This window comes from Fukomys damarensis, unplaced genomic scaffold, assembly GCF_012274545.1.
Source record: "Fukomys damarensis isolate Sample0158 unplaced genomic scaffold, DMR_v1.0_HiC HiC_scaffold_20, whole genome shotgun sequence".
Lineage (NCBI taxonomy): Eukaryota > Metazoa > Chordata > Mammalia > Rodentia > Bathyergidae > Fukomys > Fukomys damarensis.
This window is the reverse complement of record NW_022900932.1, coordinates 22,243,288-22,263,337: the sequence shown is the minus strand read 5'-3', so window position 1 is coordinate 22,263,337 and position 20,050 is coordinate 22,243,288. Positions and strand designations below refer to the sequence as shown.

At 40.4% G+C, this 20,050-nt stretch overlaps 1 protein-coding gene across 8 annotated transcripts in view; it reads right to left on the bottom strand.

Annotated features, from left to right (window-relative positions):
- Dnajc12 (DnaJ heat shock protein family (Hsp40) member C12) overlaps nucleotides 1-20,050 on the bottom strand; it is a 61,679-nt gene that overhangs the window by 8,682 nt on the left and 32,947 nt on the right. Inside the window, exon 5 of one of the 8 annotated variants that reach the window (XM_010605482.2) lies at nucleotides 15,338-15,689. The exons of 4 other annotated variants lie outside the window; for them this stretch is intronic. In XM_010605482.2, coding sequence (XP_010603784.1) covers nucleotides 15,595-15,689 — 95 coding nt within the window. In that variant the 3' untranslated portion in view covers nucleotides 15,338-15,594. Of the gene's footprint in view, nucleotides 1-15,337; nucleotides 15,690-17,812; nucleotides 18,098-18,137; nucleotides 19,326-20,050 lie in introns of those variants that run through there. 3 more of the 8 variants (XM_033766560.1, XM_010605506.2, XM_010605497.2) reach the window with 3 other exon arrangements.

The window sequence follows — 20,050 nt, the reverse complement described above, 5'->3', positions numbered from 1 at the left end:
CCTGTAATCCCACCACTCAGGAAGCTGAGGCGGGAGGATTGCAGACAGCTCAAGGCCAGCCTAGGCTACATAGTGAGTTCAAGGGCATTCTGAACTCTATAGCGAGACTCCGTCTCAAAAATAAATACATAAATACAAATAATGGAGCTTCGACAGCGGGAAAGAAGGCAATCTCAAAAGGAAGAGACGAATGAATTTCAAGTTGAGCATTTATGGGTTTAATACCTACTTTATAGAAAGTACATACCTCTACTAGATTGCAAGATTCATCTGCCCTCCCCGTTACCCTTCCTGCTTCATATTACCACATTTAAAATAACCTGGGCCAAAGAAAATGTAGCCTGAATGATAACAGTAATTAATCCATGTTACTTTCCGTTCCTCACTGGCGACATGAATAGTTCCAATTCAGCTTTGGTGTAGTTAGGCTTGACTGACTGATTCTGAGATACATGTGGGCTGTAAAGATCTAAACATGCGCGCGCGCGCACACACACACACACACACTACCTTTGTGAACAAAAGTATTTCTCTTCTACACAGCCTCAACATCAGCACTGGCCCAAGAAATTTACATAACTGCTAGATTATTTAAGATTCTGCTGGGGCCCTGGTTTGAGGGTTTTATTCATGAAATGCCTGTAGTGGACAATAACCCTAACAGACAACACTGTAGAGGTGTAGAGGCAAAGGAATGAGATGTGTACTTTTCCACCCAGTCGTAAGCAAACGCTTTCCAGATGGACCCCTCCCCACTACTTGTACAATGCTGCCATCTTATGGCGAATGAAGGAAAGGTGCCCCAACTTTTTCCAGGGGTTTAGGTGAATATGGGGGAGCGAAGGGGGTGGTTAATTTTCCTTGTCATGTTCTTCATCAATTTTTTATCTAGGTAGAACCTACTTTGGAGAAATGTGAGAGTAGAATAGAAAAATAGAAAGCTTTAATCAAGAAAACTTTGGATATTAAAAATCACCTTGTGAAGAAATGCCCAAACTTTTTGTAAGTCATGATGTATTATTCTGCTAAAATCACTAAGTTTCAGTGGTGATACTTCCCATGAGAACTTTGTATCCTGAGATTCTCTCCTTTCCTGAAATTGAATCAATCTAAGGAAAGAGCCTTTGCAGAAACCATCTGTGTGTTTGAAGTGCTTACACCAGCTCATTTTTCTTCAAGGTTTCAACTGTACATGGGTATCTAGAGCTCGGACATCTTTCCTTGAGCAAAGGAAAAAAAATCCTTTCAGGTCCCTGTAAACACTCAGAGTACTGTGCCACTTTCTCGCTCTTTCTCTAAAACCAGATGCACAGCTCCATCTTCACTACTAAAAAAGCATAAAACTTTTTACACACACAGAATCTCTTCCATGGACCAGTACCTCGGACGTGCTCACCCCACTTTGGGCATTGTATCAAACACATATCCAGCCCCGTCGCAGAGTGAGCTGAAAGCCCCTGGGCTTGAGCGGGGGAGAGGGCCTCTCAGACATGAGCCAAAACCCACACCTACTGGCCCCTAGGGGAGCCAACAGAGGCTCACAGGAGCAGGACTTCCTAGGAGCAATGCAAGCTACAGGGGACTGTGTAGATTTGAGCTTATGGTTTACATATTTGTCTGGTTTTTCTCTGAGTCCTTCCTTCTTTACTTCTGCCTCAGTCTCAAGCTGGATTTTCTGTTCCGTGTCATCTCCCTATTCAAAGTAACAAAGCATCATGCTCAAGGTAGACAGATTATAAAGGCATTTAGATTATGGTACGGTAGGAAAAAAAATCCCCCCAAAAAAAGTAGAAAAAGGGTTAAAGAGCCAGGAGCTATAGTGCACACCTATAATCTCAGCAGCGCAAGAGGCGGAGGTAGGAGGCTCGCAGGCTCAAGGCCAGCCTGCGCAACTTAGCAAGTCCCTACCACAAAATAAAAAATAAAAAGGGCTGAGGCTGGAGATGTAGATCAGTGGTAGCATGCAGCTGGATCAGATTCTCCCATACTGAAAAAGAAAAGCTGAAGAAGAGAGGAAAGTAGCTGATGTTTATTAGTTTAACTTTTTATGATGGAGTGTATTCATTTCCTAGGGTTGTCATAACAAAGAACCACAAAGTGTGACTTAGAATAACAAGGATTTATTATCCCACAGTTCTACAGGCTAGAAATCAAGATGTCAGCAGAGCTGTGCTCCTCAAGGAGAAAACCCTTGGTGCCCCTTAGACTGTAGCTGTGTCTGTCTCTCCAGTCTGCATCTGTCCATCACTCACATGGCTCTCCCTGTGTGCCTTTATCCACATTTCCTGCTTTGTATAAAGATCATGCAGTAAAGGCCACCCTAAGGACCTTATCTGAGCTTTTTTGGTTTTTTGTTTTGGGTTTGGGGGGTTTTGCGGAGTTTTGTTTCTTTTAGGTTTGGTTTGGTTTTTGAGACAGATCTCACTACATAGCCCAGGTTGGCCTCTAACTCCCAGCAATCCTCCTGCCTCAGCCTCCAGAGTGTTTTGGAGATTACCAGTGTGTGCTACCATGCCCAGCATCATTTTAGTTAGATTACATCCACAAAGACCTTGTTTCCAAATAAGGTCACCTTCAGAAGTGGGGAATATTTGAGTGATTAGATTTTCAACATATCTTTGCAGGGAACAGAATTCAACCAATAATTATGTATTTCAAACATAATACATATGCAAACATACAAAGTAGAGGCTGGTACAATGAATCCTTACGTGCACAACTTCCAAGTTCAACAATCATCAACTCTGACAGACTTGTTTTGTCAGTACCTCCATCCACTTCCCCTTCCCTTTTATTATCCTGAAAACTTAGACCTCGTATCCTTAAAATATCTGATATATCTCTAAGGATGAGTCTGTTTTAATGTGGCCACAAAAATATTACACCTTAAAATGTTGATCGATACCTAGTCAGTATTCAAATTACTATTTGAGTCAGTTTTATTTAAGTTTGTTGAATCAGGACCCAAATAACATCCTCAAAGTCCCTGGTATTTAGAGTGCCTTCCTAGGAGGTGCACTAAAAACCTCTGCATCTTTTTCTCCTTCTGGCTGGTTGAGTACCAGACAATGTTACTTACTGAAACAAGTGTGGGAGTAAGGGTTGGCGGATTGCTGAGCTGCTCTCAGTGACCAGAATTAAAAGTGGATGGACGTCTTCACCTGCCTCGCAAGCACAAGTTACTGAGTTCGATCCCCAGTACCAAAAAAAAAAAAAAAAAGTGGATGGAGATAGATCTTGGTGAGTGGAAAAGAGGGAAGCTGAGCAGAGCTGGGAAGTGGAGAGGTAGCTCAAGCAATGGTGGGGAGCAGCTGGCTGACAGATTTCTGAAACAGCAGGTGTTATAAGCAACTTTATGTACAATATGTATTAGCCACCTAGAAGTTTTCTATGGCTAAATACATTGAGCACTGTCAAACTTCCAAGCTGTTCTTTCCATGAAAAATACCTTTTCCATAGGAAGAAAAGGTCGAAAGGGGAGAGAAAGTCAGAGGGGGAGGGGAAAGGAATAAATATGAGAAATGGAAACAAAGTCTTTATAAATAGGGAGGGGTGGAGGGGTCCACAGAGGGCAGGGGATTGGGGAAAAAATAAGAACCAAGATACATTATGTAAAGGTACAAATTCCTGCTAATGAATGCCATCGTATTGTATACCTAAAATGTACCAATAAAATTAATGAATAAAAAAAAGAAAAATACCTTTTCCTACTCTTATCCCAGCCCTTCATTCTGAAGAACTTCTATGCTTGTTCCAAAACCCAGATCAGCTAGCCTGCCTTCTATGAAGGCCTCTGTGATCCTCTCCCAGAAGGTGGCTTATTCTTTTATTCACCACTCTATAGGGCTTTGAACATGTCTCAACAGCACTACTCAGATTACATTGTCATTGTCTACATTTATGTCTGAAGGGCTCTTTGGGGTGAGAAATAATGTTGGTTTGTATGTCTGTGTTCTGTTACTGTAACAAAATACTTGATGCTGAGTAACTCAAAGAAAAGAAGCCTACCTAGTTCATAGTTTCAGAGTCTGAAATTCAAACAGCATGGCGTCAACTCTGGTAACATCTCCCCTGTTTGTGCCACATTGTGGTGGGTGGCATCAGGGTAGGAGCACATGGCAGAGGAAGCAATCACTTGGTGAATCAAAAAGCCAGAAAGCGAGGAAAAGCCAGTCTATCTCTTTTATTAAAAAAAAAAAAAAAAAAAAAAAAAAAAAACCTCTCATGAGAACTAACCAGGATCCCACAAGAACAACATTCACTGCTTCCAACAATAATGTTCCCAACTCGACCTAACTACATCTCCCTAGGCTCTGCCTTGTTGTTGCTGTTGTTTTGTTTTGCTTTGTGTTTGAGTCTCATTGTGTATCTCAGGCTGTCTGCCTCAAACCCTGGATTCTCCTACTTCAGCCTCCCAAATCCTGGGGTTACAGGTATGCTCCACCACACCCAGATTAGGCTCCACCTCCTCAAATTGTTGAACCACCTTCAACACCAACACTCTGGGACCAAGCTTTCAGCAAACAGTGAACCTTTGGGAGACAAACTAGATCCAACCATAACCTGACCCATCTCTGTGTCCTGAGTCCTCAGCATCATGCCTGGCAAAGAGAAATCCATCCAAGAGATGTTTATCGAATGAAAAAAATTTAGAGGAAGAAGAGAAGAAAGGGGAAGAGAAATCAGAGAAAAGAAATCAAAGAGAAGAAAGAAGAAATAAAGGCAGAAAGGAAGCTATACATAAGGCAAGCAACTGACCCAGGCAAAGCAGAACCAGCCAATTAGACTTCTGAGTTGCAACGCCAACATCAAATTAAGCCTGCAAAAAATGTTTCCTTGGCCACTACAGCATTTTTAAAATTTTGACTTAGTAATTTTTTTTAAAAAAATTTTTTCCAGTGCTGGGGTTCAAAACCAAAAGCCCACAGGCATGAGACAAGGGACGTGCCACAGAATTACTCCCCAGCCATAGATATCAAAATTTAAGAATCCAGATTTCTAGCTTCCTAAACAAAAATAGAACTCTCCAGCCTGACCTGGACCCAGCCTCCATGGTAACTATTAGCTGGATCAAAATACGCTTTTCCCAGGTGACCATGTCCCCAGTCCTCCCCGTTGTAGCCCCAGCAAGGAGGTTGAGCATCACGAGCCACTTCAATGGTGCTTGTCCTCACAGCCCTTCACTGGCCTGCCTCGTTCATTCAACTTATCTTCCTGGCACATGTGAACAGCAGAGTGTGATAACCTTATCCCAAGCAGTCTGTTCCACCCAGATACTCTGTGACTATAAGGAATGATGGCGGGCTGCCGGTGTCACTCGCTGCCATAGCATCCACCTAGCATGCATGACACCTGAGTTTCAATTCCCCAACACCGCAAAGGAGAAAAATGGTGACTACTCTAGAGGCGCACTGTCCAACAGAACTCTCTGAGATTGTGTAAATGTTCTACAGCCCACACCGTGACCTCTAGTCCCATGTGCCTAGTGAGTACTTGAAATGTCACTAGTATGAATGATGACCTGTATTTCTAACCTTATTTAATTTTAATTAATTTAATTTTAGTAGCACATACGGTTATTGGCTACCATGTTAAAGATGTATTTCTAGGGCAGTGCTTCTCTAGACTCAGCCTGCATAGAAATAACTGGAGATCTTGCTAACACATAGACTACTACTTAGCAGCTCCAGAGTAGGGCCCAAGATGCTGAGTCCCTAGGTGCTGATGACAACACCCGGCTTTGGACCACACTTTGGAGAGCAAGGTTCTAGGACAATCCTGCTCAAGCTTTAGCATGCATGAGAAGCCTTTAGAGAAGCTATTGAAACATATCCTGGGCTTTATCACTTACTGATTCTGACTCAGTAGGTGTGAGTGGGTCCAAGAATTTGCATTTGTAACAAGCTCCTGGATAAAGCAGGAACATGATTCTAGAGGATAGATGTTGATGGGAAAAAATTAGTTTTCATCACCCTGTAATTTTCCTTCTCAGATGCTCCTTGACTCACTTCATGTGTGCTGCTCTCACAAAATACCACAGGTTGGATAACTTGGTGACAGCAGAAATTTCTCACAGTTCTGGAGACTGGAAGCCCAAGCTCAAGACACCACAAGTTTGGTATCTGGTGAGGGCCCAGATTCCCTTCCAAGATGGCTCCTTGGTGTTGCACCATCGGGGGCGGGGGACATTGTGTCCTCAGTTGGTGAAAGGAACAGAAGAACAAGAGGTGGTGCACTCTTTCTGAAGCCCCTTTGAGGAGCTCTCACAGCATAATCACTTATCAGAAGGCCCTACTTCTTTTTTTTTTTTTTAATTTTATTGAGTTTATTGGTACATTTTAGGGATACAGTACAGTTACATTCATTGCTGGGATCATGTACTTCTACATGGCAAGTCTTGATTCTCATTTTTTCCCCTTACCTCTGCCCTCCCCTCACCCCCTCCTCCCCTCCCCATCTACAAACACTTTATTTTCATCTTTTCATTCTCTCACATTTTTTTCTTTTCCCTTTTTGTTCTTCCCCTACCCATCACACCTTCCCTGCACCTTTAGCTCCTTTCTTCCCATTTCTAAATGTCTAATGTAATCTTATTAGAATCTTATGCATTGTTGCAGATTATTCACACCAGGGAAACTATTTGGTATTTACACATGTATGACTTATTTTTTTCACTTAGGTGTATATCTTCAATATGTATCCATTTTCCTATGAATGAATCTATTCTCTCGCTCTTTATGGCTGAGTAATATTCCATTTTATAGAAAAACCACAACTTCTTTATCCAGTTTCCAGCGGATGGGCAAATAGGCTGTTTCCAAGATTTAGCTATTACCGTCTCTGCCGGTTTAAACATGGGTGCACATACTTCTCTGTGATATGATTCTTTTAGTTCTCTTGGAAAGATACCCAGCAGAGGGATGGCTGGGTCAAATGGAACCTCCAGTCCAAGCTCTTTGAGGTATCTCCATATTGATTTCCATAGTGGTTGCACTAGTCTGCACTCCCACCAACAATGGAGAAGGGTTCCTTTCTCCCCACAACCCCGCCAACATTTGTTATTGTGTGATTTCTTGATAGCAGCCATTCTTTGTGGGGTGAGGTGGAATCTCAGTGTTGTTTTCATCTGCATCTCTCGAATGACCAGTGATGTGGAACATTTTTTCAAATATTTTCTTGCTGCTTTTACTTCTTTATCTGAGAAATGTCTGTTCATTTCGGATGCCCATTTTTGAACTGGGTCTTTATATTTGGGGGACTGATTGTTTTGAGTTCTTTATATATCCTTGATAATAGTCCTTTGTCTGAGGAACAGCTGGTAAAAATTTTTTCCCACATTGTAGATTGTCTCTTAGTTCTGCTGATGGTTTCTTTTGAAGTACAGAAGCTTTTTAGTAAGATGAGATCCCAGTTGTTGATTCTATCTGCTAGTTCCCGTGCTACTGAGGATTTGTTCATAAAGTCTTTTCCTATACCAATGTCTTCCAGAGTTCTGCCTATCTTACCTTCCAGCAAGTTTAATGTTCAAGGCCCTACTTCTTAAGAGCACCACAATAGGGATTAAATTCCAGATTGAATTTTTCAAGAGACACCACATTCAACTATAGCGCTACTATTAACAGTTAGTATTTATGTCCTACATAAAGGCAGTAGCTGAAAAAAACCGAGGCACAGATAGGTTAATGAACTTGCCTAAAGCTACACTGCTGGTAAGTGCTGTCCCCAGAGCTGACCCCTCAAACCCACACCTCACACCATTCAGTGTGGGTTCTGCTAGTATGGTCTTTGCTGTGATGTATATACCCCAAGTCCTTGCATTTAGACCTGAAGAGAACTTTCTAAATCAGCCAGACTGGTTTTGAGTCACAATTTTCCTGGTTGAGGAAGCAGGCTCAGAGAAGTAAAGGACTTGTCTAACAACTTTTTTCTGTTGTATTATCTGATGAGCAGGTCTCACATCATATGACCAAAAACTCCAGTTTTCTAAAATGTTCAGTACCACATTTCTATTGTTTAAACACTGAGAGCATTTCTAACACCTAGTATTTTTAGCCAACTGCTACTAGGCTAGACACATCATCTTCCCTTCTCATGAGCTTGCATACACGCGCGCACGCGTGCATGCACGCACACACACACACACACACAATCAAAATCCATCTTTCATCTGCTCAAGGGTTCCTTCTTTGAACTTGCGAGAGGAAAAGGTGTTGGGTGGGGCTAAAATGAGAGAAGAGGAGGGAACTCAGAGCGTGCTAGGTCTGTGCTCCCGGTCAGTCCAGGCAGTCAGGACTTGCGACCACAGGAGTAGGAGTGAGGCCCAGGGATCTGCAAAGTGTTCAAGAGAAGCTGCTAGTAGAGGCTGCCTTTCTTCTTATAGCAGCAGCAGCAGCAGCAGGGAGCACTCCACAAAGTCTCATGCCCTGGAGATAAGAACAGCACAGCCAAGATGGAGACAGCAGTGGTTACAGCTCCTTGGCATGTGTAGGAGCCTAAGAGAAGTTCCCCCGAGCAAGGACCCCACAAATACTGCTATCATGAAAAAGGGAGAACCCATCAACTCCGTAGTCCTTAACCTGCTCATTTATTTAATAAACTTCTTACCTATACCAGTGAAACCAGAATTTGTGGGGTGTGTAGGGTGGTATTGAGGTACAGGGGAAAAAAGCATTTTTCTAGCCCTCTGGTCTTGGACAGTTTGCCTCTGGTCACCAAAACATGTGGACATTTCTTCCTACCAGACAGCAATCAATCCTCTGGCAGCTTTCCCAGTATGGTGTTCTCTGATACAATTCAATTCTGACCTTATTTACCTAGAGACAGTGTCAGATCCTACAGGTTGAGGGACCAGTCCCACAAAACTGTCATCCCTTTCAGATGCCAGCTGAGTGCCCCAGGTCCTGTCCTGAGGTTCTAACTAACCAGCTATAAATCAGAGCTTTTACAATCGCCCCTCCCCCATCAGCTGGCTACAGAGGCTCACAGAAATCAGGGAGACACTTTACTTATGTGTACCCACTTATTATAAAGGTCCATCAGTGGATACAGGTGAACAGCCAGATGGAAGAGATGCATAGGGCAAGGTATGTAGGAAGGAGTACAGAGTTTCCATGATCTTTCTGAGCACACAATCTCTTGTATCCTCCCCCAACATTGTCCTTTGGGGACAATGGAGGTTTTAAGGAGGATTTATCATGTAAACATCTTGATCATTGTTGGCCAGGACAATCAACTCAACCCTCAGCCCTCTCTTGTCCCCAGAGATTGGAGGGTGGAGTTCAAATTCCAACCCTCAAAAAACAAAATAAAACAAAACAAAACAAGCAAACAAAGGGCTGGGGATTTAGCTCAGTGGTTCCGCCGTCACCTGCCTCCCAAGCACAAGGTCCCGAGTTCGATCCCCAGTACCAAAAAAAAAAACACGAACAAAGTTCCAACCCTCTAACCATGTGTTTGTCTTTCCAGTGACCAGATCTCCATCCTAATGGTATCCAGGACCTTCAATGTCCCTGTCCCAAAGATGCATCGCTGCAGAAATTCCAAGCATTTCGGGAATTATATGTCAGGAAACAAGGACAAAGACCAGATACATATTTTATGATATCGCAGGCGGGAACCAGCGTCTCCATTTTCCCTAGGGGATTCCAACATTGAGAAACCAGTGGTTCAACACACACACACACACACACACACACACACACACACGACAGTGGTTCAACACACACACACACACACACACACACACACACGCACACATGCACACGCACACAATGTGTTCCATTTGTTGTGGTTTTTTAGAAGGCAACACGAGCTATAAATTTCTCAAGAAAATGTTAAGTGGTGAGGTTCAAACAAGATACACATGAAAATGCTTCAGAAATGGTTCAAGGTAGGAGTTACTGTTGATATCACTATGAGATCCTGTTTTAGAGCCTCTCCTATTGGTCTAGGGAGCTTGAAAAATATTTAATATAGAAACTTCACTTCTGTCTTCATAGGTGGGATGCTATCAAGAAATGCATGAGAGTCAGCTGAAAGGGAACGAACAGTTCAGGTGTTTGGGGCCAGGTGCACCTAGTTGTCATCTACCCTACTCAATCTCTGCCTCTTTATTTAAAACACTAAAACAGGAAGAGTTATCAGAAAGGAGTGCTGGAGAAGAGACATCCTCTATCTATGACTTCTCTGTCCTCAATAGTACCCAGCTTTTACTGTGGCCTACATACTCCTCCCCAGTTCCCATGCTATTCTGGCTCCCACCAGGGTCCTAAAATAGCTTAGTCTGGGCCTGAGTCACTGTCAAGATCCTGCGTTGTACAAAGGAAAAATCCTTTTATCCAGCCACAGGTAGCAGAAACTGAAAAAGAGGGCCCAATAATTTGCCCTAAGTATCACAATAGATTAAGTGCCAGTTCACTACCAGACTAAACTACATTCCACAATTAATATAAGAAATAATCAAAATGAAAACATTGGAAGAATCAGAACGGGGGCGCGAAAGTAAGCTGCCTTTTGCAAAGTATTCCCCCACAGTGAAGGTGAGATGACAAAGAGGAGAGACGTAATAATCCTGAAGATAGGGCCACAATGATGCATATCACAAAACCTGAAATTGAAGGGAACTGAAGCCTTTCATTGTGAGCTATTTCATCATTTTCTCAGTAATTGCATCAGTTTTGTAATTTCCTCCATCGCTGACTCCCCAGAAGTTCCAGCATCTCCAGTCTGTGATGTGGATGTAATGAGCAATGGTGTTTGCCTTCCAGGAAATTAAAGACCCCTCTCGATAGCTGTGTTAGTCACTGACACTTGCTGCTGTGACTGATATTGTAACCACCATCAGATCTGGGCAGGGGAAGGATATGAAAATTCATAAGCAGGAAAACAATCTTATCTCTTTATCTCACTCTCTCTTTACAAGAAATATCTGCAAGTCCTTTTTTTTTTATTTATCTAATGTGCTCGTCAAGGGGCCTATTTTTGACAGGCTGGGAATACATCCATGGAGGACTGGAAATTATTTGGATTCATAGGAAATTGTGAACTGTGCCTAGTTTGTTTGTTTGTTTGCTTTTTTTTTTAACAATTGCTCTGTTGAGGCGCCCTTTACTTAGAAGAACCAAAATGTTTCAGAATTGTATTTCAACATTTCAGGATGCCCAGGAGGCAAGTAACCTCAGCACTGAAAAAAAAGACTCTGTTCTCTTCTGTGTGTGGAAGGTGCCAGGAGAAATGTGTACTTTGCTTTTATTATTGTTTTATATCTTGGGCTCTCTTTGGTATTAGTGTTTAGGTGAGGTGCCGGGTAAATTGTTCCCTAAGCACAGCACTTCTTACTGAGCCACTCAACAAAGTCTAGCCTAGAGTGAAACAAACTAAAAGCAAGAATCTCAATGAAAAAGCACTGTTTCCTGGGGTTTTCAATCCAATGGCCCTAAGATCCCTGAAACCTGCTAAATTGCATTTGCTGTGTGCTTACAAATAGGGCAATCAAATTCTAAACATACATACATACTCTTGGGTCCAGAAATTCCAGTGCTAGGTATTTATACCAAAAGTATATATACTTCACATATGAGAAATGCCTTGTACAAAGCTATTCATTACAGTGTTATTTGGTGATGGCAAAAATATAAAAAAGCCATCAGTGGAGGACTAATTATGGCTCATCCACAAAATAGTATTCTATGCAGCAGGTAAAAAGCATAACATAGCACTTATACACTAAAACAAGAAAATCTCCAAGATATACTAACTAAATAAATGAATGCTAGATAACAGCAGATATGCTACAATTGATGTAAGGAACAGAAACATATATAAATATAAATATACAAGATATGTAAGGAAAAGATATGCCAGAAAGAGTGCCTTAAAGACGGACAATTGGGAGAAAGGAGTTGAAGGAGGCCACAAGACTAAATACATATTCATTTAGTAAGAACAGTCACTAATACAGAGTGCTTGTCATGTTCTAAGCACACTACACATATAAACTAAATCAGTATACTCCTTCCTTTTAACCTGTAGACATTTGCATACCTGTCTTCCTCCACTATTACCGACTCCCTTTGAAATACAAACATGACTTGAGCATTTTCATCTCCTACATAAATGACAGACAATGTTCATCACATGATAACATTCTCAAGAAATATGTGCCTCATTCGTTCATTATCAAATATAAGGGAAACTAATCCACTACACCACTATTAAATATCTTAATAATATTTATGTAAAGTTATCCTTTTATAATCGGTTTGCTATGATGTGAAGTTGAGCCACATTGCAAAAATAAGTGGCTTTCAAAGTGTGCACCTATGCACACATCTGATTGTGGTTGTGCTGGACACACAGGAATTCAAAACAAATTTGTGCAGAAAAATTATGTTTTCCTCCTACTCTACCCATTCAAAGAGCTATGCAATTGAAATACAGTCTTCTTCCTTCTTAAATGTTGAGTTCAAATCGGTATTCAAGTGTGTGAGGGTAAAAGGTCTCCTGCTATATTAAATGGGATCAAGTGTATAAAGTGCTTCGCAGGAGCCTGACCTATCATAAACTGCCAAATAAAGTGCAGCTTTTCCTCATTTCTTATTTGGAGGCTTTAGGCATCATGAGAGAGAAATCTAAACAAGCGCCAAGTACTCAATCTTGTCAACAACTGGGAAGTAAGTGTAATAAAAACAGATCCACATGGGATTGGGAGTGCTTTTTCATTTGACAAGTCATCAAAAGTCATTAGTGCTCTAAATCACTTAGGGGGATAGAAAATGTATGAAAAACCCTGATTCTTGGATTCAGAAAGTCATTATTCAATACAATATTTATTTGAATACCTACATGGGCCAAGCAGGCATTATGATAGGAGATTGTCATCCAAAAGTTCATTTTACTAACTTAGCATGCTATATTTTGGGCATGTATTTTCTGTTTTGGGAATAAATTTTGCAAAAATGGCAACAATGCTAAGCCATGTTTTACTGAAATAGTAAAATATTGAGAAAAAATAATTCTGTATAAACTGCTGGCCCTGACTTTTGAGTTCGACAAAATGGTAAAAAATTGAATAAAATTAAAGGAACCAACTCAAGGTTGTACTACTTTTTTTTTAAAAACTTTAATATTTTAATACCTGTCCTCTTTCCACCTATCCCAGGCTCTGTCAAAGACCAACTCAAATCCTAGCTCCTTGGGAAATCAGCCCTGAACACATCAGCTATAGCTATTTTTGTTTTCGGAATTCCTTTACAAATCCCTGTAATTTATTTGGAATTGCTTAGAGCATTTAGAGAGTTCAAGCACTGGAAAAGACCATAGAATCATTCAGTGAAAATTGTCTCATATTGGAAATGAAGAAAACAAAAGTCCAGAGGAATTCTGTAATCTATGGAAGCCATGGTTATTGGAAACTATAAATAAATCCATTTGTCCAATTCCTACAGCAGTCCTTTTTTTTTTTGGTCATGAGGCCCTTCACATTTGTCATTGGCACGGTTGGCACGGTTGGATCCTTTCAATAATGTAAGATGTCTATCCAATGGTACATCTTTTTTTTTTAATTGAATTTATTGGTACATTCTAGGTAGACAGTACAGTTACATTCATTACTGGGATCTTGTACCTTTACATGCCAGGTCTTGGTAAAGGTTGTACTACTTTTTTAAAAAATGCCTCTATTTTATGAACACTGAATTGTGTTTTCCTAAAATTCACAAGTTGAAGCCCCAAACTCCTAGTACCTCAGAACATAACCTTATTTGGAGATACATTTTTTTGGGAGGGTACCAGGGATCAAACTTGGGTCCTTGCTCTTGAGAAGCAGGCAGTGGTACTACTGAGCTAAATCCCTGGCCCTGGAGATACATTCTTTAAAGGTGTAAAGAAGTGGAAATGAGGCATGAAGGTGGCCCTGATCCAATGGACTCGTGCCTCATAGGAAGAAGAGACCCTGGGACCATGTATGCAACAGAGCAAAGGCCGTGTCAACCTACAGCAAGAAGGTGGCCATCTGCCAGACATGAGCAGTCTTGGGGGGAAAAAAATCAAAAACAAAAACCTCCCAATACACTAATCTTGGACTTCCAGCCTCTAGAACTGTTGAGAAATGTTGCTCAAGCCATCCAGTCCATGCTGTTTGGTTATAGCAGCCCCAGCAAACTAATAACAATCCACTCGGAGACCATTTCATCAAAGGAAGCACATTTGAAACCACAATGGTAGGAAGACATAATTTCTGGAAAACAGACACCCTCTAACTAAGGGAAATCCTAAATAAACCTATAGACTGGGAACTCCAAGGTCAAGGCAGATGTAGTTGTCTGCTAAGGGCACTCTGAAATCTCTCTCCTCTCTCCCCTCTCTCTCCATGTTTCTAAGACCACACATTTCATTCATGAAGGCTCCAAGCTCACAAACCTAATCACCTCAGAAAGGCTCTACCTCCTAACTCCATCTCTGGGACTCCCAGGAGTATTCCAACATATGAGTTGTGGCCATAAATATTGAGACCACAGTGTTTGCTATGTTTTTATTTCATCTCATTTTGCTATTAGGCCAATGAAAACTATGTCACTGACTAAGGGACATCTGCTCAAAATATGTTCTGCTTTGTTTTATGGTGCTAAAAAATGAACCCAGGGCATTTGCACTGAGCTATAGCCCCAATTCTTTATTTTTTTATTTTAAGACAGAGTTTTGCCAAATTCCTAAGGATGGGCTTGAACTTGCAAGATTTCTGCCTCAGCCTCCCATAGTGCTGGGATTATAGGCATGTGCCATCACACCCAGCTTCCAAAATCTTTTTTTCTTAATTTTCCATTCACTTGCTCAAAAGGTACAAAACAACCATAGATTACATATGACCATCGATAACTGAACCCAATGAGTTTTGGTTACCTAGTAGGCCTATTGTCATAGTTAGAACATAATTTATAAATTTATCATTTGCTAAAAAAAGGTTTATCCTTTGCTTATATAAGAAATCTTGCTAAAAACATAACATTTCCTCAAATAACTCACGATCTTTTAAATTCACAATTATTAAAGTAGAAATAACTACCCAAAATATTTTTTAAATGCAATTAAATTATAAATACAGTTACAAACTTTGGGAAAATTGTTTATTTCACTCCATGGAGTTAAAACAAGTAATCTCACCTAACTAAAGAGTCAGAACACATGATGTGTACCTCCAGCACTAACTAATAGAGATGATGGCATACCAATAAAATATTTAAATACAGAGACTAATTTTTAAATGTATTTCTATAAATAGTATTAACAGAAAAACACATACAACTTACTTAGACATAAGAAGTTTAATTTATTCATTATGGAAAGAAACTAGTCTTCTAAAACTTTTCACACTTAAAAACACACACACATTGTGGAGCTGGGGAGTAGAGAATACACAAGGGCCTAGGTTCAATTCCCAGCGCCAAAAGCCATACCAAAACAGCCACAGTGTGAGGAGGGGTTCAAAGTTGGAGGAAGCGATCGATTCTGAGCAATAGATTCACAAGCATGACAGTTGTAAGATGTGCCAACAGCACAGGTCACAGACTTGCTCTCCCTCTCCAGGAGGAGGGCATGTCATATTTCATAGTTTCTGAACTTCCTCAGGAGCTCAGAGGGGGCACCCCCAGACCAGCGGAAACGAAAGTGCCAAGAGTTCACATCTGAAAAGCCTTTAGAAGAGAGAAAAGACATTTTAAAAAATCAGACGTAGGAAAAGAAGTCAGGACTCATAATAGTAACACAGCCTGGAGATGAGATTTCACCACAACAGGTAAAATGTAAGGGTTTGACTTCAGTGTGATTATTAATATTTTACAGAAACACATTAACTTAAGCACACTTTGAAATTCTTAGGAAGAAGAAAGTACAATTTATATGCGAGAAGCTCACATGTTTAAATGCTTAATTCTCTCTAATGATGGCAGTTTTAACAATTTCACCTCCAAAACTTGGAAACCATTTTCACACAGCTTTCAAAAACTTTTCAAAAAGTGAAAGGTATGGTGAAGGAGCTCTAGAAATATGAGTAATTAAATTCTGTGGTAATAAGATTTTTTTTAATTCAATAAACATGGTTGTTGAAAACTAAAGAAACGATCATTGTCTTCTCCTGGGAGATCAGTAATATATGCATTTGTAAAACTCTTCAGGACAGCAATTTGGCATCATTTATGAAACTGACAAAAAGGTATAAACCCATAGCCCAATAAGCCTACTTCTGAAAATTCATCCTAAGAAAATAATAATGGATATGCTCGAGGGTTTAACTATAAGGATATTTATGATGGTGTCATTGTAATTGTGATTTTTAATCAAAAAATAATTAAAAGGGGCTGGGTTTTAGCTCAGTGGCACCATGCCTGCCTCGCAACCGCAAGGTCCTGAGTTCAATCCCCGTACTAAATAAATAAATAAATAAAAGATCTAATAGGAAGGTGATTAAAAGTCTTGGATATAGTTATTAACAATGTTTTGAATGTATGCTGGGTATTGAACCAGAACTTTTCACATGCTAAGCATGTGCTCTATCTCTTAGCTACACCCAAACCTAATATTTTCTAATATTTACTGTCATAGAAAAGTGCTCATGGAATATTGATAAGTGATAGATAATTAGAAAATAGCTTAAGGGCCAGGGATTTAGCTCAGTGTTGTTGCACCTGCCTCACAAGCACAAAGTCCTGAGTTTGATCCCCAGTACCAAAAAACAGAAAACAGCTTATACAGTATGATCTCATTCCTAAATTCATTATCTACACAGGTACTGCATGAATTTTTAAACATAAAAGGAAGTACACCAAAGTGCTAACAGTAGCTTTTAAGTAGTTGAAATAGATATAATTATCATTTTTATACTTTGTTCATCCCAACTTTATTTTTCTGCAGTAGAAAAGGTATATTTTGTGTCTTTTTAACATTTGTAATTTCACTAGTGAAAAAGCAATTTTAAAAATAATATGTAAAATGTTTTCATTGACATTTAAATACATTAAATATCTAGTTGGGAAAAATAGACACAATAATTTACAGTTTATCTCAGGAAAACAGGATTTGGCTGCATTTTTTTTTAATTACCAGAGAAAACAAATCAAAGAATTTCCATTTGGGGAAAAGGGAAAAGAGAGTTGTTTCTGATGACCAATAATTAAAACTCACAATATATGTACAATGTGTTCCTTCCAGATTTAGTTATACTATTTTCTTCCTTTTGCTTGATTATATTTTCTCACATTCCTACAGTATATAAGTACTATTTTTGTGGTTTTAAAAATATGTGATTTCATATTTGGTTCCTCTAGAGATAGACACATTGTGTGTGGGACCCAAAATATCCTCAAAGTCTCACTGTCTTGAAGACCTGATTGCCAGCTGACGGAATCTGAGGACCAAATGGATCATGAGGGCTCTGACTTCGAGTGGATTAGCCCATTCAGGAGCTCATAGCTCAACCGGCTTATCCGGATGTGGGGCCTGAACGAATGAGGTGGATCACTAGGGGCATGTTTTCATAGGCTGTCCTTGGCCCTTTTCGCTCAGTTTTTCCCCTTTCTTTCTGCTTGCTGACTGCCATGAGGTGAGCAGCTTTCCCTCATCACACCCTTCTACCATGATATTGCTGCCTTGGAACCAGCTGGCCAGGTATGGAGACTGGGGCGAACACCAAGTTATTGTCCGTCTATGGTTCTTTCATTTGTTTTTTTTTTTAGTGATAAACTCAAATTGCTTGATATTTAGAAATATCAAAATAACTATGAGGGAAGAAAGAGAGGAAGGGAGGGAGGGAGGAAGGAAAGAAAGAGAGAGAGAGAGAGAGAGAGAGAGAGAGCAAGGAAGGAAGGAAGGAAGAGAAAGAAAAAGCTTCACACAATCCTTGAGAGAGGTTCGAGTGGGGCCTCAGTACACACACCTGAGTTTCTGCAACGTCCAATCCCTCCTCCCAGTTCTTGTAAAAATGGACTAGGTGTAAATCTGACTAGAAGTGGTGGCACTCTCCTGTAGTCTTAGCACTTTAGGAGGCTGAGGCAGAAGGATTGCTAGTTCAGGCCTACCCTGCACAACTTTGTGACTTACTGAGACCCTGTCACAAAATAAGAAATGAAAAGGGTTAGAATGTAGCTTAGCATGAAGGCCCTGGGTTTGATCCCCAGTACCACAGATACAAATAAATAAATAAATAAATCTGACTGAAACAGACAGAACTGAACGCTCCAGGGCTCAAAGGTGAAATGTTTGCCTGTCACCTGTTTGAGCATACCGTGGGGAGGGCAGGGGAGACATGTTTATATGTTTGTGTTTGCTCAAAATTCTGTTTTGTGAAATGCACTCTTCTGCTTTAATCAAGCTTATTATCATTTAACCACCATAACCACTGTGCAACAAATGTGATGACACTACAGAGGTCTCTTGGGTAATGAGCAGAGACACCTGAATCAAACTCTAAATAAAACTCCTCATTCACAAGGACCCGAGTTCAATCCCCGTTACCAAAAACAAAAAACAAAAAACTCCTCATTCCCATCAATTACCAACTATGTAAAAGTTCTCCCCAAAGAGAAATTTGAAGTGACCATTTCTATAAAGACTTCATTCACCACAAGCTATCTAATTATCTTCTTTTCAAACAACTGTTCAAGAATGTTCAGGAAACTTCTATTTAAGGGCCAACTTCTAATGGGGTCCTGCAACCCCAAGAATCAGCAAATAAGAACTTGAAGGACAGTTAAAATGTATGTACACAAGGCACCTAAACTATTGACAGAGTGATGGTCAGATAGACCAGAAAATAATAGCAGCCAACATTTACTCAAAGCCTATGTGACAATTAACCCTGATAAATCAGCTTCAGTGGATCAAGAAATGCCTAGCAGATTAAAGGCGCACACTACTGTGTGAGGGTGGGTTATGGAAGTGTGGCCTTTGGTACTATATATGGTCCCTCAATTGTTCCTCTCAGGTTTCCTGGCCTCCATGAACTAAGCAGCTTTGCTCCACCCATCCACCATGTTTCTGCCTTGGAGCCAGAGCAAATTAAGCGGCTCCTCCAAGTTGTGGGTGTTATAGATCATGTCTCGGCAAGAAGAAAGCCGACAAATTCAGCCTGCTCTAGGCAAATCAATCACTATGCTAAACATTTTGATTGAATCTCCCCATTTAATCCTTATGGTAACTCTGTGAGAAGGTGATGATGATGATGATGATGATGATGATGATGATGATGATGATCATGATGCTCATTTTATAGGTGAGCAAACTGAGGTCTAGGGAACGAAGGGCTGGGGATTTAGCTCAGCAGTGCCTCCGCCTGCCTCATAAGAGCAAGGTCCCAAGTTCGATCCCCGGTACCAAAAAAAAAAGAAAAGAGAGAGAGAATTAAATAACTTTTGCTAAGTAGGGTAGTGAAGCTTGGGACCCAGGAGTTGAATTTCTGTAACACCCTCCTTCAGTGGACCTATAACTGACTCAGACTGACTATACAGCTACTTCCCTGCGAGGAGTCACCACAGGGTAGTGCAGTTCCTTCGACACAGACCCTGAGGCCTTGTTGCCTTGGTTCAAACCCCTGCCATACCACAGCTGAGCTGTATTATCCTTGAGCAAACTATTCAACATTTCAAGGCATTAGTCTTCTCATGTGTAAAATGAAAATACTGATAGTAGTATCAACCTTCCAAGTTTCTAGTGAGGGCTTAAAAAGTTAATACATGCAAATTTTAAATTAAATGAGGTAATAATGTTAAAGTCATATATGTAAAAACTATCTCTGCACATATCAAAAGTTCAGTAAATGCTCAGCTAGTGCTTTTTCAATTATGCAAAAGATATTCTGAGAAACATCACAGCTTTCCCTGTGAAGTAACGTATTTTCCACTTTCTGTGTTAATGCTGACACAGAATCCTCCCATCTCAGCCTCCAGGGTAGCTAGAGCTACAGGTTTGTACCACCACTCTCTGCTCAGAATCTTTTAAGATGCTAAACCAATCTTAGATTTGACTCTACTGTGCAGATTGGAGACAACTGATATATATATAT